At 57.1% G+C, this 23,258-nt stretch overlaps 1 protein-coding gene across 4 annotated transcripts; it reads right to left on the bottom strand.

Moving 5' to 3' along the window:
• Nucleotides 1-428: 428 nt before the first annotated feature.
• Nucleotides 429-22,081, bottom strand: SP1 (Sp1 transcription factor). Of its 4 annotated transcripts, none has more exons than XM_054051643.1 (6): nt 22,053-22,081; nt 19,622-19,716; nt 16,929-18,423; nt 5,534-5,702; nt 4,424-4,623; nt 429-3,690 (listed from the first exon to the last, which is right to left on the bottom strand). In XM_054051643.1, the coding sequence occupies exons 1-6, from the start codon at nt 22,057-22,059 to the stop codon at nt 3,371-3,373; spliced, it is 2,286 nt and encodes a 761-aa protein (XP_053907618.1). In that variant the 5' UTR covers nt 22,060-22,081; the 3' UTR covers nt 429-3,370. The 4 variants fall into 4 exon arrangements, with proteins under 4 accessions (XP_053907618.1, XP_053907619.1, XP_053907620.1 ...); XM_054051644.1 differs by lacking the exon at nt 22,053-22,081 and adding an exon at nt 21,319-21,377; XM_054051645.1 differs by lacking the exon at nt 22,053-22,081 and adding an exon at nt 21,256-21,261.
• Nucleotides 22,082-23,258: the final 1,177 nt, after the last annotated feature.

A 23,258-nucleotide genomic window follows, 5' to 3' on the forward strand; every position in this document is an offset into this window, starting at 1 on the left:
TGACCCCCCCAAACCCCCACATTTTGGGTGTTAGAACATCAGCCACCAGATTCTTAAAAACCAAGAACCCCCCCCAAAAAATCAATGTACAACACAGTCCTGATGGGGGGAATTATTGCCAGTGGGGGGGGGTGTGTGGATCCTGGGGGGACCCCCCTGCCCCGCATAGATCCCGTGGGATTTAAAGGTGGGAGATGTTTTTTGGGAGCCCCCCCCCCCCAAATTTCCCCCCCATGACCACTTTGGGGGGGTGGGAGGGGAGCAGGGGGGTCATCGTGAGCCCCTCACCCCCTTATCAAGGCACGTATGTTGGGTTCGGGGGGGGCTCGGGGGGGTCCACGGGGTTGGGATGGGGATGAATGGATCTAGCTGCCCCCTCCCTGGTGGCATCGCCCCCCCCCAAATCCACTGACCCCCCCAAAATATTGGGGTGACTCCCCCCCCCCCGGCTCCATCCCAACCCCCCCTTCTCTCCTTCCCAGCCGTGTTTCCATAGGAAAATTAAGCTCCTTTAGAGATCATGGGGAATATTGAGGGGGGTGGAGGGGACAAGGACACCCCAGTGCTCCCCCGAGCAGAGCCCGGACACCCCAAAACCCCCACGTTGAGGGTTGGGATTCGGGGTTTGGCATTTGATTCCCGTTGGGCAAAGGGGGAGATGGGGATGGGCGCTCAGCAATGGGGTAAAAAAGCAAATCTATCCATTAAATTAACCAAAATTCCTGGGTGGTTTTTTTTTTTCCTACCAATTCTCTGTAACTTCCAGTCTTGAGGGAGGGGGAAGGAGACGGAGCCGACGCTGGGGAGCTCATAGTGCTTCACCGATTATTAAAATACAAAGGCGTTAAAGTTTCCTATTATAAAAATATACAAATGCAAAAATATATAATCGAGAGAAGAGAGAGAGAGTGAGCAGAGAGAGCCCGGCCGGAGGCGGCACCGCGCTCCCGGCCCTTCCCGGCACAGCTTCTTCCGGCTGCTTTAATTAAAAAAAAACAAGGAAAAAAAACCCCTATTTTCATTTCACATTTGGGCTGGGGTGGATTTCGGGGTTTCCTGGCTCCCGGGAAGCATCAGAGCATGGAAGAGCTTGGGGTTCGGTGCGGAAGTTGGGGTTTGTTGGGGAATTCGATCCTGGGAGCGTTGGGTTTAACTCAAGTCCAGAGGAGTTGAAGTTTTCCAGCCTAACACAAGGATTTGGGCAACCAACAGGTCATTCCTAGTAGTCCCCCCAGCTCTGCCAACGGCCAAGGTGGAAGGAGGCATCTGCAGGAATGTCCAAGCATGGGGGAGCTTGGGGTTCCGTGGGAAATGCCACCCTGGGAGCCCTGGGTTCAACTCCAGTCCAGAGGAACCGGAGTTTTCCAGCCCAACGGAGGAAACCATCAGCTCATTCCCAGTAGTCGCAGCCCAGGGTGGGAGGAGGCGTCTCGGGGACTGGGCAGGACAGCGGTGGGGAATTCAACCCTGGGAGTGTGACCCAGCGAGACCAGGATGCTCCCGGCCACCCCTGCCTCTCCAAACCACTAACGTGAGCTCAACAACATTCCCAGCTCCCAACGAGGATCAGACCCTTCCCAGCACCGAACTGGGCTTGGGCCCTTCACATCTGTGAACTGGGACTGGATCCTTCCCAGCTCCCAACTGAGTTTGAACCCTTCCCATCTCTGAACTGGGACTGGATCCTTCCCAGCTCCCAACTGAGTTTGAACCCTTCCCATCTCTGAATTGGGACTGGATCCTTCCCAGCTCCCAACTGAGTTTGAACCCTTCCCATCTCTGAACTGGGACTGGATCCTTCCCAGTTCCGAACCGGGCTTGGATTTTGCTTCCCAAGGTCGTTCCCAGGAGCAACGTTGCCGCTCTCAGCTCTCCTCTCCCACTCAGAGCTCCTCTCACAGCAATCTTTCCGCTCGGAAGCACGAAGGGATTTCCCCCCAGGGCTCCCTGCAGCCTTCAAGGGGGAACTGGGATCCACAGCCAGGATTCCAGGATGGAATCATGCCGCTCCATGTACTTTGTGGCACCCTGAGATGAAATCCATCCCCCTCGGCTCCTTTGTCTGGATGGAGCAGGAAGAGGAGGGTGTGGGAGGAAGAACGGAAGGGGACTGAGCCAGCTTCGTCCTCCCGGGGCAGAAAAAGCCAGTTTGTGGAAAACCAAAAGGGTTTTCCCTGGATTATCACCATTTCCAACCTGCTTTTGTCTGGAAGAAGCCCAGGGAGCTGCCTCCAGGTGCCTCGGGAGGTGCTGGGGGCTCCGTGTCCCCTCCAATGCTTCACCCTCACTGCTAGGACCTCTTCAGGGCTGGGAAAGTGCCGTTTCCTGCTTGTCCTGCTCCAGAGACGCTGAGTTTTCCAGATTCTTCTTCTTAAACCCAACAACGGGTAAAAAATCTCCCTGAGGACCCTCTCCCCCCTGTGCTGGGTCCAAGTGAACCCACAGGCAGCGCTGCACCGTGCAGATTCTGCGCCGGCCCCACCGCTCAGCCCCTGTGGAGCGGGGATTGGAAAAGGGATCCGCGCTGGAAAAGGAAAGCTCAGCAAAGTCCAGGGCGAGGGGGGACAAAAAAGCTGGAAGGAGGGCAAAAAGCATAAACCTCACCCAAATAATTACAACGTAATTAAAAAAAAAAACTAAAAGCAAAAGCGGACAAAACTGACCCAGGGGGAGGGAGGTGGTGGGTTTTGCTTCCTCTCTTTTTCCCCACTCGGGATCCGCTATAAAACGCACGATCGGCTCCGGAGGATCCGATCCACCCTGCTCCGAGATAAGGCATCAAAGAGACCAAGCCATGGTCGCAGCAAAACCTCTCCTCTCTCAAACGAACACATTTTATATTTTTATATATATAATAATAATATAGAATCTGTTCTTTTTTTTTTCCTCTCTTTTTTTTTGTGTTTTTTTTTTTGTGTTTTTGGTGGTTTTTTTTTGGTTTTGTTGGCTTTTTGTTGTTTTTTTTTTTTTGCTAAAAAGTTATTTCAAAGATCGTATGGGTTTTGTTTTTTTTTTTTAACCAAGGCATGTTGGCGTTGAAGGCTATGGAGGGGGCAGATGGATCTCAGGGAGGGAGAAAAAGGGGCTGGAAAATAATAATAATAATAAAGTCAAGCCGAAATGAAAAAAAAAATATACATATAGCTCTGGCCTTCGTGTGTGGTCGCCGGACCCCGGAGGTCGGAGAGCTCAACGGAAGGCTGCGATCCCAGGAAAGAAGGAGCTGGGTTTTAGTGCTGGAGGACGACAAAAGACGTTGTCCTCGTGGTGAAAAATCCGCTCCCCGGCTTCGTCTCCACTCGCCTCTTGGCTCCGTCGCTGCCCGGCATCGCTGCGTTCGCCAGCCGGTGCCTGCGTGGCCGTTTCGCCCTCAGAAGCCGTTGCCGCTGATGTTGATGGATTGGAGGTCGGCCACTTGCATGACGTTGATGCCGCTGCTGGCCAAGCGGGCGATGCCCTCCGGGCAGATGGCTTCCATGGCCACCATGTTGGTAGCGATGAGAGCCGAAGGGGTGGCCCCGCCGTTCCCCTCTGCCAAGGCCCCGGTGTCCATGGGGACGGCAGAGACGTTCATGGCCACACTGTTGGCAGTGCCTCCCTTCTTGTTCTGGTGGGTCTTGATGTGTTTGGAGAGGTGGTCGCTCCGCATGAAGCGTTTGGGGCACTCGGGGCAGGCGAATTTCTTCTCCCCTGGATGAAGGGAGGGACAGAGGGGTCAGAGAATCCCAGAATGGGCTGGGTTGGAAGGGACCTCAAAGCCCATCCAGTTCCAACCCCTGCCATGGGCAGGGACACCACAAAAGGTTCTCCAAGCCCCATCCAATCCGGTCTTGAACCCCCCCAGGGATGGGGCAGCCACCACTGCTCTGAGCAAGCTGGGCCAGGGCCTCCCCACCTCACAGGAGAACATTTCTTCCTAAGATCTCACCTCAATCTCCCCTCTTTCAGCTCAAAACTGTTCCCTCTCATCCTCTCCCTGCACTCCCTGATCAAAAGCCTCTCCCCAGCTTTCCTGGAGACCCTTTCAGTGTTGGAAGCTGCTCTAAGGTCTCCCCACAGCCTTCTCTTCTCCAGTCTGAACAACCCAAACTCTCTCAGCCTGTCCTTGTACAGGAGGTTCTCCAGCCCTTGGATCATCTCCGTGGCCTCCTCTAGACTCGCTCCAACAGCTCCATGTCCTTCCTGTGCTGAGGACTCCAGAACCAGATGCAGTGCTTCAGGTGAGGGTCTCACCATAGAGGAGCAGAGGGGCAGAATCCCCTCTCTTAATCATTCTCAAAACCACCCCATGAGCTGCTCTAAGTTCTCCCTGGAACTTTCCAGTAGGCCCCAAGGGTCACAGACAGGCTGGGCCGCTTCCTGCCCCACCTCAGGTTGGCAAAAAGGTGACAGATCCCGTGGGAAGCAGCATTCCGGGCCCTACCTGTGTGTGTGCGCTTGTGCCGCTGCAGCTCATCGCTCCGGGTGAAACGCTTCCCGCAGAGGGTCCAGGAGCAGACGAAGGGTCGCTCTCCGGTGTGCCACCGCAGGTGAGCCCGGAGGTGGGAGGTTTTGCCATACACCTTCCCGCAGCCTGGGATGTGGCAGATGTGTTGCTTTTTTTTACCTGGATCCCCAGAGCTCCTGAAAGAATCCGAGGGAGAGAGTTAAAACAGAGATTCAAGAAAGCCAAGGGCCAGGCCCTGCATTTGGGTCACACCAACCTCAAGCAGCTCCAGGCTTGGGGAAATGCGGCTGGAAAGCTGCTCAGCAGAAAAGGACCTAGGGTGCTGGTCAACAGCAGCTGAACATGAGCCAGTGGTGGCCCAGGTGGCCAAGGAGGCCACCAGCACCTGGCTTGGATCAGCCCTGGGGTGGCCACAGCAGCACGGAAGGGATCGTCCCCCTGGACTCATGCAATGAGGCCACACCTCTAATCCTGGGCTCAGTTTTGGGGACCTCACTCCAAGAAAGACCTCGAGGGGCTGGAGCGCATCTGGAGAAGGGAACAGAGCTGGGGAAGGGGCTGGAGAACAGGGGGTCTGGGAGAGGCTGAGGGACCTGGAAGGGTTTGGTGTGGAGAAAAGGAGGCTGAGAGGAGACCTCATTGCTCCCTGCAGCTCCTGGAAAGGAGGTTGGAGCCAGGTGGGTGTTGGGCTCTTCTCCCAAGTGACAGATGATAGAATGAGAGGAAATGGCCTCAAGTTGCACCAGGGGTGGCTTAGATTGGATATTGGGAAATATTTGGTCACGGAAGGGGTTCTCAGGCCCTGGCAGAGGCTGTCCAGGGTGGTGGTGGAGTCCCCATCCCTCGGGGGGTTCAAAACTCATGTGGCCGTGGCAATTGCAGACAGGGTTCAGTCACAGTGGGGTTGGGGTGGTGGTTGGACTCTGTTCTTTTCCAGCCTCAATGATTCTATGATTCTACGAAAAGCTCCAGCTGACAGGAGGGACGGAGAATGGGGCCAAATAAAGCACTTTGGGGCTTTCTGTCTGCTCCTGGGGGTTCAGAGGTTGCTCGGGCAGCCCAGCACTGCCGGATTCGCAGCCTTACCTCCCCTCGCTGTCTTTGCAGTAGGGACAGGTACACGCTTCTCTCCGCACTTTCCGTCCTTCCCGGGGCTGGGAGTCCAGGCTGGTCTCTCCTTCCTCTACAGCTGTGTTCTCATCTCCCAGCCCATCTCCGCTTGCGCCGTGAAGACCCAGCTGAGCACTGTGCTCGCCTGGAAGAAACCACAGGTTACTGCGAGCTCTCGGTCAGCAAAGCCAGGAGCTGCAGGAGGAAAGCGAGAGGGCCTTTCCCAAGACTTTTCCCCACAAGATGCAAAGCTGCGAGGGTCTCAGCTCGATTGAACCCAAGGAGGTTATTAATTCCAGCCTTTTCCCTCAGCTTTCCATGCCTCCCTGTGTTTTTGAGCCCTGGCAACCCCACATCGAGCACTCGCTGCCCTCCACTGCATCCCCAAAGTAGGGGGTTTGGTCCATGCCCTCTGAGTTCGTCCAGAGGAGAGGTGAGAGCCATGGCTCTTGGGAAAAGCAGCCTCCCTCTGTCACTCCCAAGCCACCTGCAACCATTCCAGCACTGAAAACAGGAAAAAAATGTAAACTGGGCAGCTGGAATCGGTGTCAGTGAGAAAACATCACTGAGGGAAAGCTGGGCTTCCCCAAATCCCACAAGTCCCTTTTCCCTCCTTGCTTTTTTGGGCTGAAAGAAGCAATTTTTTTCTTGTCAAACATCTCTCCAGCTTAAAGCTGATGAAAGCAACAATGCAGGAGCAGTTGGATGGCTCCAAAGCTACAAAACAGATGCAACCCCTCCTGCCAATCAATCCCAAAAATGGCAGGGATAAATAAAGATGGGCTGGAGGAGCGGAGTCTTCCACAGCATCCATCAGCCAAGATGTTATCGCATGCGCTCGTTGGTTAATTACTGCGATTACACAAAGGCAGAGAGATATATAAAGCTGAAAAATCATTGTAGAGCACAGTCCCTCCCTTTCCCAAGGAGCAATTCCCAATTCAAAAAGCTGTCGGAACCGCAGAGCAGCGCTGCCAAGTTCCCGAACGCGGACAAACATCAGCTGTAGGCTAGGAAGTTTTTAAGCTGATCAGTTTTCATTGCTGTTTTATTGTTCTACGATTACGCCGTCATCTAATCACTTCTCCAATCACCCCATCCATGCTTTCTCAAGTGTTTTATATCCCTTCAAGCTCCACTGCTTGATTATTTCCAGGCTGAAAAGCTGGAGTGGGAGCAGAGCCGGCAAGGCTGAGTAATCGCTTTTCAGCTGCAATTAACAGATGCCAATAGGTTTAATAGCAGATTTAGAGCCGAGGCGCTTCCGTCAGAGCCTTGGCTGGCTGTGGACTGGGATGTGACGCCAAAATTCACCTTTTCCTACCAATTTCCTACCAATAGACACCTGGATTCTCATGTCCAGTTCTGGAATCCCCAACATAAGAAGAACTGTTGGAGTGAGTCCAGAGGAAGCTACGGAGATGATGCAAGAGCTGAAGCACCTCTGATAAGAGGACAGGCCGAGAGAGTTGGGGTTGTTCAGCCTGGAGAAGAGAAGGTTCCGGGGAGATCTTTGAGCAGCTTCCAGGACAGAAAGGAGCTCCAGGAAAGCTGGGGAGGGGCTTTTTACAAGGGGATAGAGTGATAGAACGAGGGGGAACAGCTTTAAGTTGGAAGGGGGAAGATTTAACTTAGATATTAGGAAGAAATTCACCATGAGGGAGATGACGCCCTGGCCCAGGTTGCCCAGAGCAGTGGTGGCTGCCTCATCCCTGGAGGGGTTCAAGGCCAGGTTGGATGGTGGGAGGTGTTCCTGCCCATGGCAGGGGGTGGGTCTGGATGGGCTTTGAGGTCCATCAGTTGCACACCAGGAGGGAGTTTCACAACTGCAGAGCGCCAGAGGGGGATTGAGGAAGGGGTTCGGGCAGCGAGGGGGGAGAGAAGAAGGGTTTCAGGCAGCCCTTCTTGGGCTGTTACCAGCAGGGGTCAGTGGCGCCCTGGCAGAGCTCAGTGGAGGAGCTACGGTGGACAAACCCCACCTAAACAGAGCCCTGACAGCTCTGCTGTGGCATCGCTAAGGACCTCTGGGGCCGGTGGGGTATCTTCGTGCACAGCTCAGGCACGTTCCATGTCTGGGTTTCTTCAGAACAGCTCCAGTTTCAATCTTCCATCGGTAGGAGCTTCGATCTCCCAGTTAGGGTCAAACAGGGAGGCCTGGAATTAGGGTTGGCTGCTCTACCCACCAAGTCCACAGGGATCCAGATTTCCTGGGAGAGGGCAGCACTGGGCAAGCCCTTTGTCATCAAGGACAGAGATGCCCAGAGCATCAACAACCAGAAGGGTTGCAATCAAGGAAACAAAGCCTGACTCATTCACTCCCCTCGTCTCTACTTACATCACGCCAGGGCCGCCAGGGCCGGTTGATCTACAGAGGCAGATGCAAAACCTGGGATGTCGTCTGTGATCCAGTGAGGGGTTGCGCACACATGTCTGCACCCCAGCATCGTGTGTTAAAGCCTGGTGCTGGCCCTGAAGACCCTACATCCCTGCAGATGGTCCACAGCAGGGCATGCAGAAATGCTTGGCTGAACCACAGTCAAAAGATGCTGCATGTAACACCTGCAACTGGCACACACTGAGCAGTCTACCCCCAAGATGGGGCTCTTATGTGAAAGTGGCATTAATCACAGAATCCTGGAATGGTTTGGGTTGGAAGGGACCTTAAAGCCCACCCAGTTCTGCTCCACCCCCTGCCAGGGGCAGGGACACCTCCCACTGGATCAGGGGCTCCAAGCCCCATCCAACCTGGCCTGGAACCCCTCCAGGGATGGGGCAGCCCCCACTGCTCTGGGCAACCTGGGCCAGGGGCTCCCCACCCTCATCAGGAAGAATTTCTTCCTAAGATCTCATCTCAATCTCCCTCTTACAGCTCAAAACTGTTCCTTCTCATCCTCTCCCCGCACTCCCTGATCAAAAGCCCCTCCCCAGCTTTCCTGGAGACCCTTTCAGTCCTGGAAGCTGCTCTAAGGTCTCCCTGGAGCCTTCTCTTCTCCAGGCTGAACAACCCCAACTCTCAGCCTGTCCTCGTACAGGAGGTGCTCCAGCCCTCGGATCATCTCTGTGGCTTCCTCTGGACTCACTCCAACAGCTCCATATCCTTCCTGTGCTCAGGACTCCAAGATTGGATACAGGCTCCAGGCAGGGTCTTGCCAGAGCAGAGGGGCAGAATCCCCTCCCTTGCCCTGCTGGTCCCACTGCTTTGGATGTAGCCCAGGACACAGTTGGCTCTGTGGGCTGCGAGCGCGCTTTGCTGGCTCACGTGAAGCTTCTCCTCCACCAACAAAAACCAGATTCAAACCAGACTGACCTGTAGGACACAACACTGCAGTGCTGGCGACTCCAGAACTGGACACAGCGCTCCAGGTGGGGTCTCACTAGAGCAGAGCAGAGGGGCAGAATCTCCTCCCTCACGCTCTGGTCCCACTGCTTTGGATGCAGCCCACGACCAAATCCCAACAGTGATGGTTGTCTCACGCAGACACACCAGCGTAGAGAGGAACACCATCACATCGAGCCACAGCGACTACACCAGGTCTGGCTCTTTGACTGCAAGGGCAGGAGGAGGGAAATCGTTTGTTGCCCCTAAAGCCCCTTTGGATTCTTAGGCGAGCCCTCCCATACCTCGTCAGCAACATTTCTGTGCTCCCAGCAGTCTAGCAATTCTAGGACAAATCCCCTCCTCAGCTCTTGCGACATCTGTTTACAGTCTAAAACCAGCACAGAGAGAACCAGGGAGGGGGGTGGGCTTAAGCTTTCTAAACCAACGACGACAGCTTGCGTTACAGCTACAGCTCAGAGATTTCCCCATCGCATCTGCAGCGGCTGGGAGAGAGACTGTGAAAAGGAAGAAGACACGCGCTCACTCCCCAAAATGCGCTTGGGGGGCGGGGGGGAGAATCCAGCCCCGATGTCTTGGAATGGCTTCAATATTCCAACATGCAAAAGCCTACGCAGCATTTCATAGTCTGTTGGCACGACATTCGGAGGGGGAAAGAAACCCAAATCCTCCTTCTGGTAATCTATGGCTCGCATCTAATTAAGGTATAAATAAAATAGGGCAAGGGAATATGGATCCTATACATACACACTTTGTTCTTCACATATTGGGACGGGCCAAAGTCTCCGGAATACTACTTTCAGGGGAAAGCTTGGCGGAGAGAATCCAGCTGGATAATTGATATTTATTATCTCCACTAATAGAAATTAATCCTAAAACAAAAGCTTTGGTGGAGGCTGCCCGGCCCCCATTCAAATCCTGAAAAAATACATTATTAGAGCAAGGAGGGCGCGTTAATCCTTGGAAAAAGCTGGGAGGACAGGGAACGGGAGTTGCGCTCGGCTCCTGTATCCTTTGCCAGGAGCAGCCCCTGCTCCGCTGGCAAGGGATGGGGATTCCGGCCTCCAAGACCCCCCAGAAGAGGGGTTGGTGTTTGCTGGGCTGACACTAAAAAGGCCAAAGCACCCAAGTCTTGGCTTGACTTCTCTCCAGGCAAGGTGTTTCTTGCCTTCCAGCTGCTCGTCAAGAAAGAAAAGGCCTGGGTTTGGTTGTCTTATTTAGCAAACCAAACTGAGGTGAGAAATGCCCTTTAGATTGGAGAGAGGAGCGGATTTAGACCCACCCCAGCTGACCTCTGGAAAAGGGCAACAGGCTCGATGCTCGTCTTTAGGGAAGATGTGGAAAAGAAAGCAACCCTGTCGTGCAAATTCTGCAGCAGCAGCGTTGGGAGAGGAAAAGGGGAGTTGAGCCATCCTCACGTGGAGCGGGCAGGCACCACAAAGCCGCCTCAGTTTCCAGACGCAGAGGGAAGAGGGGAGAGGAAGGGTGAAGACTGAAAGAAAAGGGAGCAAAACCCAGCAGCAGCAAAACCCTTTCCAAATCACTGACTGGTTTGGGTTGGAAGGGACCTCAAAGCCCATCCAGTTCCAATTCCCTCCCATGGGCACAGACACCTTCCAATGGATCAGGGGGCTCCAAGTCCATCCAACCTGGCCTTCAACACCTCCAGGGAGCACCAGAAGTGGCCATCACAGCAGCCCAAGCACCTTCAACCTGGAGCATAAGCTGACCCAACCAAACCGCACCAAAAGACCTCAGATGAGTTAAAAAGAGAAATCCCTGAGGAGAGGTGAGGAGCACAGGAGCAAAATGCCCCCATGGGATGGGAAAGGGTGATCCCATGCCCATTCCAAGTGCCTGGAGCACAACCAGAAGCTGAGGAAATCCCTTCTTGCAGCACCTGACCCTCTGTTTTCCTCTTCTCCACTGCAGCCAAGGACAGAGGCTGATCCTGAGCCTCAAATTCCGTTGTTTTTAATTCCTCCCTTTTACAAAGATGGGGAATTGGTGCCCACATTGCTCACGGCATCAAACCTTAAAGTCCTGCATTGGGATGTGGAGATGCCTGGATGACCTGAGCTGCTCTGAGGGGGAAAACGGTGCCCCAAGATCTGATGCTTTGGAAAGCAGCCACATTGAAACCACCCCTGTTCCAGGCTCCGGCTCCTGCGGAGCAGCGATAACCTCGCTTGGAGGTGGCTGGTGGGGCTGAGGGCAGCACAGATAAATGGAACGGGAAGATTAGGGCCCAGCGAGACAGTTCGGAGCGGAGCAAGGAAACTTAACAGGTGCACAGCACCCAACCAGTCCCACTCCGGCCTCGAGCAATAGGAGGAGCAGGGCTTCCCCACAAAGCCCCAGACCCACAGTGCAACCACACCAGGACAAAGCCCCCCTGCAATAACAAAGCCTCTAGAGCAGGATCACAGCCTTTTCACAAGCAGAGCCCAAGATCTTGTGGGATTTGTGGAACTCCTTCAGTAAAGTACTCTCTGTTAGGCCAAGGAGAGAGGTCAAGGAATCATAGAATCACTTGGTTGGAAAAGACCTCTGAGATGGAGTCCAACTGTCCCTGTCCACGAATGAGCCATCCCTGAACACCTCATCCACCCGGCTTTTAAACCCCTCCAGGGATGAGGACTTCACCACTGCCCTGGACAGCCTCTGCCAGGGCCTGAGAACCCTCTCCATGACCGAATATTTCCCAATATACAGTCTAAACCTCCCCTGGTGGAGAAGCCATTTCCTGTCGTCCTATCATCTGTCACCTGGGAGAAGGGACCAGCACCCACCTTGCTCCAATCTCCTTTCCGAGAGCTGCAGAGAGCGATGAGGTCCCCCTCAGTCTCCTTTTCTCCACAACAAGTCCTCCCAGGTCCCTCAGCTGCTCCCAGAAACTCTGTTCTCCAGACTCTTTCGCAGCTCTGTTCCCTTCTCCGGATGTGCTCCAGCCCCTCAAGGTCTTTCTTGGAGTGAGGGGCCCAAAACTAAACCCAGGATTCGAGGTGTGGCCTCTTTGCACGAGTCCAGGGAGACAATCCCTTCCCTGCTCCTGTGGCCATCCCAGGGCTGATCCAAGCCACGTGCTGGTGGCCTCCTTGGCCACCGCTGGCTCATGTTCAGCCACTGTTGACCAACACCTCCAGGCCCTTCTCCTCCGGGCAGCGTTCCAGCCGCTCTTCCCCAAGCCTGGAGCTGCCTGGGGTTGGTGTGACCCAAGTGCAGGACTCAGCACCGAGCCTGGTTGAACCCCATCCCGCTGGTCTCAGCCCATGGATCCAGCCTGGCCCGATCCCTCTGCAGAGCCTACCTGCCCTCCAGTAGCTCAACACTCCTGAGCAGTTTAGAGTCATCCACAAAGTGACTGCGGGAGCACTCGATCCCCTCATCCAGATCATCGATAAAGACACAGAACAGAACTGGATCCAACTCTGAGCCACTTAGGACTGGCCTCCCACTGGATTGAATTCCATTCACCACCACCCTTTGGGTCTGGCCTTGCAGCCAGCTTTCCACCCAGCAGAGGGTGCGCCATTCCAGGAAGCCGGGAGGGAATTTAAAGTCCAGCCCAGCTAGAGTTTAGAGGAGGAAATTTCACAACATGATTGTTTTCTGACGTGACGGCATGGGCGGAACGAACCAAACAATGACAGCGCGTCAAGGAAAGATCCTGTCAGGGCTTGCTGGCCCGGGTTTTGATTCCCATTTTCCCCTCCCCTAGGAGGACGATGCCATGTGGATGCCTCATCACCGCCCTGCTACAAAGCTTCCCTTAAAAACAGAGAAGAGGAAACAATCAGGTCTTTGTGTCAATGCCCTGATGCTGGGAAGAGCCCTGTAAGAACAAAGTCCAGTGAGCTGGGGATGCATTCCCAAAACAGATTCCAAAGGGTTACTTCCCCCACGGAGGCTTTGTTTTCCTTTCAGAAGGATCTCCTTGCTACATCCATGAGCCTAGAAAGAGAGATCACCCTGCCAAAACACCCTGGGGCAGGGGCACCTCCCTAGTCCCACCAGCATTCTGGGGCATCTCCCCAATTCCACCAGTATTTTAGGGCATCTCCCAGCTCCATCCACCCCCTGGAATAAAACACTCTTTAGCATGCCCAAAACCAGAACCCTCCACTGAGGACTTTAACTCCAGAGCTGCCCCAGCGACACCAGTTTACCCACCACATTTCAGCCAGGCAGGGCTCTCCTGTCTCCAAGGGACGGAGCTGGAAGCAGCAAGGCTCTGCCAAGGACAGGGATGTGAGGACAGAACCCCTTTGATGGCAAAACCACATGAACACAGAGCTAAAAAAGGGCCCCTCTCCTCGCTTAAAAGGGGAAGAGAAACCTGGGTGGCGCAAACTTCTTGAAACGGCCCTCACCCCACTCGCCACAAGGCTTCGGGGCCTCACGCAGGTCACTTTCCTGGCTGACATATACTGCTTGAGGGCTTAGGACCACCCCCCCCCCCCCCCAGAACAGCCCCCAAAACCGCCTCCCTTCATTGCAGAGGCACCCACATCCCATGCAGGGTTTTGGGGTGACACCTGCCGAGGAAAATCTCCTCCCTGGCTCCGTGGTTGCTTGCCCTTGGAGCGGAGCTGGATCCAAGGCCTGTTTGCCCACATACCAGCCTGGTACAGTCACATCCCTCCTCATGTCTTGGCCACCAGGGCTAATTCACCGCCAAGGAGGAGGCTGCAGCCTGCAAACCATCTCGAGAATACAAACCCAGGGTGAGTTAAGCCCAGCACCGAAAAGCTGATTTTCCAAGTCCTTTTCTAGTGTCATTTCCTCCATGGAGGTCGTGTCCCTCCTTGCTTTGGGTTGGAAGGGACCTCAAAGCCCATCCAGTCCCACCCCCTGCCATGGGCAGGGACACCTCCCACTGGATCAGGGGCTCCAAGCCCCATCCAACCTGGCCTCGAACCCCTCCAGGGATGGGGCAGCCCCCACTGCTCTGGGCAACCTGGGCCAGGGCCTCCCCACCCTCACAGCAAAACATTTCTGCCTAAGACCTTATCTCAATCTCCCCTCTTTCAGCTCAAAACCGCTCCCTCTTGTCCTCTCTCTGCACTCCCTGATCCAGAGCCCCTCCCCAGCTTTCCTGGAGCCCCTTTCAGCACTGGAAGCTGCTCTAAGGTCTCCCTGGAGGCTTCTCTTCTCCAGGCTGAACAACCCAAACTCTCTCAGTCTGTCCTTGTACAGGAGGTCCCCCAGCCCTCAGGTCACCTCTGTGGCCTCCTCTGCACTCGCTCCAACAGCTCCACGTCCTCCCTGTGCTGAGGACTCCAGAACTGAACACAGGGTTCCAGGTGAGGGTCTCAGCAGAGAGGAGTAAAGGGGCAGCAGAATCTCCTCTCTCAAGCTTTCTCTTACCAAGAGTCAGAACCACGCCATGAGATCAAAACCTTGTTCCTACAGACCAGCTGTTCCCAACCCCAGAAATTCATAGAATCATACAATCAAGCAATGTTTGGGGTTAGAAAGGACCTCAAAGCCCACCCAGTTCCAGTCCCCTGCCTTTCACCTGCAAGAAAGGAAATGGAAAAGCCAAAATCTCAAAGGGCACCAAAAGCCACAGCCCGGAGGAACCCCCCTGCCTACAAGCATGGTGCGGGAGAGGAGATCCCTGCTTCCCCAGCCAAGCTGGGATGCCGGAGCAGCTGTTGGCCTCGAAGGAAGCCAAGTCAAGCTCTTGGATTTGCTGGGAGCAGTGGAAAACACGGCAGCTGCAGTCCAGCGAGGGCGGCTGGCTGCAGGCTTGGGTCCCCAAGCCCCTCACCATGCACCCCGCTCTCTTCATCACCTTCGAATACGTAGCAAAAGCTACGACCGGGAAGACCAGCTGCCTGTCTCCCCTCCCCAACCAACCTGGGGGAGGTTTGATGGTCCATTCGCCTCCCTCAGAAGCTTAGGAGCTTTTTCTGCCACCAGAAACCCCTCCCCAGTTCTTAGCCTGGAGCAGAAAGCGAGCACAGAAAGGTCCAGCATACGTGGTGCCAGGAGAACCGAAAGCGAAGCTCTGTGTGGGAAAAGTTTGGTGACTGCGACAAGAAACAGTGTTGGTGATGAATCGCTTCCTTAAATCAATAGCAGAGAGCTCGGATCCACAGCCGCAGCAACCTAGGACGGCTCAGCTACGAGGCCACAGCGCAGACAAAGCCGATGCAGCTGCTCTGAGGTCCATGAGGGGCTCAGCACCCACCAGAGCAGGGCTCTTTGCAGGTGGCCACGGGGACAAACAGACCCAGCTGGAGAAAAAACTCCTCCAGCCTCGAGTTAAACCACACCAATCAAACAGATGGGTGCAAGGAAGCTTCCGATCCCATCCCAGAAGCCTAAGTTACAGCCCCAGGGAGCTGGGGGTCTCAGTGGGTCCCCACAACCCCTTTGAAACCTGAACCCTGCTCTGGTTTTTCAAAACGAACGACATCAAAGCATCGCCTGAACGTCACATCCTCCCAGCAAAGCCCTGAGCTGCGGTTCTCCGCGCAGCCGCAATTGGATGGTGTTGGTCAAGCGTGGAACAGGAGCTAAACATGCTGCTGAGCTAAAAAAAAAAAGAGGAGGAGAAGGAGGAGAAGGCGGCTCCCTAGCGTGAGACAGAGCGTTTGATGGGTGGTCTCTGGAGTGTCCCTCCCTGCCCCACCTCCAAGGGCAGAGCCAGGCACAAATACAGGAACCAGGAGTTGTCCATGTGCTTCTACGCCACCTTCAAAACACGCCTGGACGGCGGGGATGCAGGGATCCCACCAAATCCAGGAAGGCAACGGTGGAAGGGACCCTCCACCACCTACATTCCCAAGTCTAGAGGAGGCAAGGCACCACCAGCTCCCCTCTGGGTGAAAACCTCTGCTCAAGCAGGTCTCTTCACCCCGGGAAATCCAAGGATCAGGCTAATCCAAACATCGGCGCAGTCTGTAATAAACAGGCGGCTGCCTGCAAGCCGAGCTGCTGTAGCAACAGCCCAAAATACTGCTGCAAAACAACCCCCGGGGAGAGCAACCGCCACCACCGCCTCCTCTCGCGAGAAGGAAGCACGAGTCGGATTGAGCAACAGTTTTTTTTGCTGCGCCTCAGCTGTGACTAAATCGAGTGCCTGCGTTTTCAGCTGGAGCCAGCACAAAAACACAAAGGAAAAACACTGGAAAAGTGAGCAGAGCTCCTTTTCCGCACCGATTTCTTTCGCCACTAGAGCCTACGCTCCCCTCGGACAGGCAGGACAGTGTTTCCAAGGGTAAACTAAGCAACTTCAAGCTCACACCCAGTGTCTGTGTATCCCCCGAGGGTGGTGGGAGCCTTTGGGAGGTGACGGGGCTGATCCAGGAGGGAGCTGAGCAGGGAGCTCAGTGCCAGCCATGAGCGTGGGCCCATCTTGGGCAGGATGAGATCACAGCGTCCCACGCCAGCACCCAACTTCAGGCTAAATATACACTTCAAGAGCCTGTTCTTCCGCTCCTGCAAGGAAATTCCCCAGGGCTGTTTGTTTGTTTTCTAGGGGGAGGGCAAGGGATTTCAGTTTTATCAGGCCCTGACTCTTTCTTGCTGGGCTCCTGCAGCCCCGGAGCTGAGCTGCATTGGGCTCCACTCCCTAATCCCAACCCAAGACCCCCAAAGCAGCTGTTGGGTCGGGACAGTGGCCTCGCACACAACCCTGCTTTACCCTCAACGTCCCCCTCTGCCCCTGCCTCTCCTCTCATCCTGCTCCTTCTCCATTCACCAGCCCCTCCACCGTTTCTTTTCACGCCACCAGCCACCCAAGAGATTTATTTAGATCAGAAACTCCCCAAAATGAGTTCCAGCATCTTCTGGTCATTATCAGAGGTTTTACGCTTACTTCTGAGGGCCAGCATGAGCAATGGCCCGCTTGCCAACTCTGTTTGGCATTGCACACCCCCAGCTCCAGCTCTGGCACGGATGTGCCGGCGCTCCAAACCCCACCGTGCCCAGCCAGGCGCATGGAACCGGCCAGGCAACATGGTTTTGCCTTCGATTTCCTCTGCCCGGTTATCGAAAGGAATGGAGATGAAAAGAACTTACCGGCGGTGTTCGCTATGGCCAGTGGCAGCCCTTGCAGCTGATGGACCTGGATCCCAGACGCTCCCAAGGCACTGAGATTAATAGTCTGGAGGCCTGGCACGGAGGAGAGCTGGGTGGCGTTAACGGTGACGGTGCCGCTGGGGAGGGAGGCGATGGGGGTGAGCGTGGTGCTGGTGCTGCCCGTTTGCCCCAAGGAAACTCCTTGCATGGGGGCCAAGGTGATTGTCTGGGCCTGGGGGTTTTGAACCTGAAGGTTTTGGAGCTGGATGGTTTGCCAGCTCACCTGCCCGTTGGGACCCACCGTGGGCGTTCGGATAATGATGGGCCCGGAGTTCGGGACAGCTTGGAGCTGCAGGTTCTGCAAGGTGTCTTGAGAGATGGCTTGAGTGGCAAAGGACTGGCCAGAGAGAGGGGTGGTTTGGAGGGCTTGGATCGTCTGCCCACCTTGGACCAGTTGAGGTTGGATCAGGATCTGCTGTTGCTGCGACTGCTGGCTCTGATCCCCCTCCTTCTGCTGCCCCGACTGCAAAGCCACCCCAGAAACTTGGCTTTGCAGAGAGTCCGAGCTCTGTTCGCTGCTGGGTCTTTGGGGTGTTTGCGCCTGGGAGTTGGTTCCCACCGTCACGCCGGTGGAAAAATTCATGACGCCCACATTACTGGTGGTGGTGGTGGTGGAGAAGCTGTTGGCGTTGGTAAAAAAGGCTCCAGAACTGGCCTGAGATGTGGCCGTGGTGGTGGAACTGGTGGCCGTGCCTGAGGTGGCTGTTTGGGAGCTGCTATCTGGAGAGCCGGAGCTGCTCAAGGTGGTGGTTTGGGAGGTGGGAGCCAAGCTGGCAGCCACGCTGTTGACGGGCAGCAAGGTGATGTTGCCGTTGAGAGCCACGGGGACGTTGGCCACGTACTGGGTTTGCCCAGACAGGGAATTGTTGGCCAAGCCCACGCCTTGGATGGGGACAGCCTGCTGCAGCAGGTTCGGCATGGCGATGAGGTTACTTGTTCCCGCTCGGCTCGTTATGATCTGCTGGTTTGTGCCAGGGATGATCTGGAGCTGCCCAGAGGCATCCTGTTGCACGTTGACTTGAGTAGGGGTGGTGGCAAACTGGAGCTGCTGCCCGTCGATGGTTTGGAATTGGGGAATGACCTGGTACTGGATATTCGGGATAACTCCCGGCAAACTCGTCAGCACCTGCTGGTTCTGCAGGTTGGAAGCGGTCGTCACCACGTACTGTCCTGTGCTCACAGAACGGCTTTTGGAGGTATCTCCGCCATTGTTGCCATTATTGCCGTTGCTGCCTTGTTCCTTGGAAGTGGTAGGTGTGGTGGAGCCGGTGGAAATGATTTGCCAGCCGTTGGAAGACTGGGTGATCTGAGCTGTAAGATCCAGCTCACTGCCGCTCCCACCTTGCTGGCCTTGGGAGCTGTTGGAATTCTCATTGGGAGACTCAATCCTGCTGCAGGTGGCTGCCAGCAGAGCCAGCGGGGAAGGCTGCGACTCCTGGGAAGGAGAGGAGGAGTTAAGGAAGCAGGAGGCGGCACGGTGGGCAGGCCAAAAAGGGAAAAAAATAAAAGGGGAATTAAAAAAACTAAAAGAGAAAGCAGGGAGGAGCACGCTTGGAAAAGATAAACACTCCTTCCTGAGAAAACCCACCCACAGCCGGAAAAATACAACTGCCAGACACAGGGCTGTCAGGTCGGGACAGACCAAACCCACATGGAGGAAAGGGGAGGGAGTCTGGGTGGAAAAGGCAAGGAGAGGAATCTCCTCCGGCCCAAAGTGGACAGGAGAACAATTTCAGGGAAGTTCCCCCTCTAATCTGCTCTCCGGAGACCCCATTTGGAGCCCTGTGTCCAGTTCCGGAATCCCTAATGTGAGAAGGACATGGATCTATGTGTTGGAGCGAGCCCAGAGGAGGCCACAGAGATGATCCAAAGGCAGGAACCCTTCTGCTATCAGGACAGGCTGAGAGAGTTTGGGTTGTTCAGCCTGGAGAAGAGAAGGCTCCGGGGAAACCTTAGAGCAGCTTCCAGGACTGAAGGGGGCTCCAGAAAAGCTGGGGAGGGGCTTTTGATCAGGGAGGGCAGGGAGAGGATGAGGGGGAAAGTTTTTGAGCTGAAAGAGGGAAGATTGAGATGAGATCTCAGGAAGAAATGTTCTCCTGTGAGGGTAGGGAGGCCCTGGCCCAGGCTGCCCAGAGCAGTGGGGGCCGCCCCATCCCTGGAGGGGTTCCAGGCCAGGTTGGATGGGGCTTGGAGCCCCTGATCCAGTGGGAGATGTCCCTGTCCATGACAGGGGTGGGACTGGATGGGCTTTGAGGTCCCTTCCAACCCAAACCATTCCAGGATTCTATGAAGCTGTCTCTGGACACCCTGGACTGGAACCAGGCCAGTTTGGGCCGGGTGTTTGTTGGGAGCAGGGGCATCGGCTGTGTTTCTGATCCGTGTGAAGCTGGGGGTGGAGGGAAAGGCACTGCGGATCGGCACTCCAGAAGGTTTGGCAATGTCACAATCCCTGCCGACGCTCACTCAAGCTCTTCTCTTCCTCTCTCTGGGGACAGGAGCCAGTGTAACGCTCGGCTGGGCCAAACAAACATCTCAGCCTGGCCCTGGACTTTGCCACAGGGACGACGAGTTCCCCAGGACAAGTGGAGCCGTGAGGCCACCGGCTCAGGGCTGTTTCTGTTCCCTGCACTTACCTGGGCCTCCTCAGCGCTCGGGCTGCTGTTACCGCTGGCATCTCTGTCGCCCTTCTCGGGCTTCACTGTTGACATCTCCTCGGAGCTCTCTTGGTCTGTGCAGGGTGGGAAACAACAGCAGGAATTAAAGACATTGCTGGGCAGGAAAGGGAGAACAGGAGTGCGTGGACACATGGGAATTGCAGGCAGGAGGGCTGGGAAGAGTTGGCGGGGACCCTGTGCTGCTCCAGTGCTGGCGCAAAGGGGCTGGGAAGCAGAGGGAGCTGCCAAAGGGGAGCTGGCAGCGGGACAGGAGGAGGCCCCAGCCCTGCTCCAGGCCCCAGCTCCTCCCTGCCTGCCCGGGACACTCCCTGGACCCTGTCCTGCCCTGGCCCTTCCCTCCCTGCCCTGCCCACGGGATTCCCTGCTCTGGATCCTGCCCGCCCTGCTTCCCAGTCTGGGCTCTGCTTCACAAAAATGCCTCCTTTTGCCCCAGTCTCAGGGACCCAAATCTCCAGCCCCCTCTCACCAGGGTCACCTCCAGCCCCCACCACGGCTTCCCTGCACTCCCTCCTTCCGCAAAACACCCCCTCCTTCCCCACAGCTCCCTCTGCTCCTGTTTTCTCCCCTCTAGTTCCCACTAAGGCTTCCCTGAACCGCCCCAAAACACTCTCCCCTCACGCCCCTGCCCTTCCTTGGTGAGCTGGGAGGAGGGGGAAGCGTCTCCCCCTCTCCCCTCCCAAGATCTCGGGATCCTCCCTCACTCCCCCAACCCCTCAGTGCTTCCTTCAGTTCCCGGGGCCTCCCCCCCATGCCTGATCCCTCGGGATCCTTCCCCTCCTCGGTGCCCCCTCCCCTCGATTCTTTAGCATCCTCCCTCCCTTCATCGGTCCCATCCCCGTCCCCCCCCCCAGATTCCCAGGGCTTTCCCCCATCCCATCTAACCTGCCCTCCATCCCCGCTCCCTCTGGTGCACCCCCCGATTCCCCCTGCCCCCCCTCCCCGATACCCAGAGGCTTCCTCATCCCACCCCATCTCCCTTCTGCTCCCCGGATTCCTGCCTCCCCTCGATTCCCAGAGCCCCCCCCCATCCCTGTTTCCTATCCCCCTCCCCGATTTCTGGGGGCTCCTCCATCCCATCTCCTCCCTATTTCCTGCCTTCCCCTCCTCCAGTTACCAGGCTCTCCCCCATCCCATCTCCCCCCTATTTCCTGCCTTCCCCTCCTCCAGTTACCAGGCTCTCCCCCATCCCATCTCCCCCCCTCCACCATTCACACCCCCTCGGTGCTCCCTCCGAATCCTGAGGTCTCCCCCATCTCCCCCCTCCCTCATTTTCACCTCCCCCATTAACATCCACCCCCCCTGTTTCCCAGGGGGTCCCCCATCCTATCTCCCCCTCCCTGATCCCTTGGATCCTCTCTCACACCCCTCCCCATCGGTGCTCCCTCCAATTCCCACTTCCCTTCTCCCCCCCCCCAGCCCTTCCTGCCCCCCCAATCTCTGCTCCCTCAGTTCGCGGGGTCTCCCTCCCCCCATTCCTGCCCCTCCTATTCCTGCTTCCTTAAGTCCCACGCTCTCCGCCCCGCACCCCATCCCCGCGGGCTCCCCCATTCCCCCCCGGTGCTCCCCGTGTTTCCTCCCCTATTTCCGCTCCCCCCATTCCCGGGGTCTCTCTCATTCCCCCCATATCCCGTGTTTCTCCCCCCATTCCTGCTCACCCCATTCCCGGGTTCTTCCTCATCTCCCCATCATCATTCCCTCCTCAATTCCCATGTTTTCCCCCCATCTTCCCCCCTTAATTCCCGCGTTCCTCCCCGCCCCCCCTCCCTCCATTCCCGGGGTCTCTCCCATTCCCTCCCAATTCCCGTGTTGCCCCCCCTATACCCGGCGCCTACCCTCTTCCCCCCCCAATTCCTCCCTAACCCCAGAGTCTCCCCTCTTCCCCCCCCCCAATTCCTCCCATATTCCCGGGGTCTCCCCTCTTCCCCCCCCCAATTCCTCCCTATTCCCAGAGTCTCCTCCCTTTCCCCCCCCTAATTCCCCCCATATTCCCGGGGATCTCCCCTCTTCCCCCCCCAATTCCTCCCTATTCCCAGAGTCTCCTCCCTTTCCCCCCCATATTCCCGGAGTCTCCCCTCTTCCCCCTCCCCCCCATCCTCGCGTTTCCCCCCCCATTCCCAACTCCCTCCCCATTCCCAGGGTCTCCCCTCTTCCCTCCGCTCCCTCCCCCGGGTCCCCCCGCCCCTCTCCCTCCCGTCCCCTCCCCCGGGTCCCTCCCCCGCCCGTTCCCCCCCGCCATCTCCCGGCCCCGCCGAGGCCCGGCCCGGGGCGGAGCCGCTCGAGGCCCCTCCGACTCCGCCACCGCCTCCTCTCTCTCTCCCTCTCTCTCTCTCTCTCTCTCTCTCTCTCTCTCTTTTTTTTTCTCTCAGCCCCCATTTCTCTCTCCCCTTACCGCTCATGGTGGGGGGGGCCGGGGGGCGGTGTGAGGGGTGGGGGGGGGCCGAGCCCGGGCGGCGGCAGCGGCGGCGGCGGCGGGGCGGGACGAGGCGGGGCGGGACGAGGCGGCCGATCCCCGCCGGTGACCGCCAAGGCGCTGCCGAGGGAGGGGAGCGGCTCGCGAGACCCGGCCCTAAGCCCCGCCCACCGCTCGCGCCTCGGCCAATCGGCGTTAGCCTCGCCTTGGATGGACGTGACGCTCCACCAATAGAAAAGCGGCTCCTCGGCCGTTCCTCGAGCCCCGCCCACCGAGGCGTCTCCACCAATAGCGTCTCGCCGCGGGGAGGTGAGCGATGGGCAGAGCGGCCAATGAGAAGAGAGGGAGGAGCGGAGGGGGCGGGGCGCCGCGCACCTCCCCCCCCCTCCGCCCTGAGGGCGGGAGCCAATGGGAAAGCGGGAGGGGGGTGGTAGCGGCCAATCAGCGCCCGCGCGGGCTCGCAGGGAGACCCCGTATGGGAGAGGTGGGTGGAGGCGGGAGGGGCACACGGCGCAGCCAATGGGAGAAGAGAGGCGGGGATAATGGGTGATTGACAGCTGAGACAACCAATCGCTAGCGAGCATCGCGCCCGCGGCTGGGAGATTGACGGGCGCGGTGACCAATCGTAGCGCGGAGGCGGTGGCAGCGCGGGCGCGCGCACCCAATGAGAAGGGCGGTGCGTTCCAAACGGGCCAATGGGAGGCGCGGGGGGCGGGGCCAGCGCCTGGGCTGCGCCCTTGGAGGGACGGGAGCGTGGGGGGAAAGGCGCCATCTTGGCCCTGGCTCCGCCCAAGCTGCGGCAGCGGCTCCGCGCCCCCCCCCCGGCGGTCCCCGAGACCGAGAGGGACCCAGAGCGGCCCCGGCGGGAGTGTCACCGGCCCCCTGCCTCAGTTTCCCCTCCTGACACACAGTGGTGGCACTTGGGGATACAAAGTGTGTGTCCCCCCCATCCCTGTGCCTCAGTTTCCCTTCCTGAGCCTCATTGGTGGCACTTGGGGACACAAAAGTTTGTGTGACCTTGTCCCCGTGCCTCAGTTTCCCCTCCTTGCCCACAGTGGTGGCACTTGGGGACCCCCCAGTGTGTGTCCCCCGTCCCCTCCCAGTCCTCCCCCAGTTCCTCCGCAGTCCTCTCTGTTCCCTCCATTTTCCTTCCCAGTTCCCCCAGTCCTCTCCCAGTCTGCTCCA

Source organism: Cuculus canorus, chromosome 29 (genome assembly GCF_017976375.1).
Source record: "Cuculus canorus isolate bCucCan1 chromosome 29, bCucCan1.pri, whole genome shotgun sequence".
Lineage (NCBI taxonomy): Eukaryota > Metazoa > Chordata > Aves > Cuculiformes > Cuculidae > Cuculus > Cuculus canorus.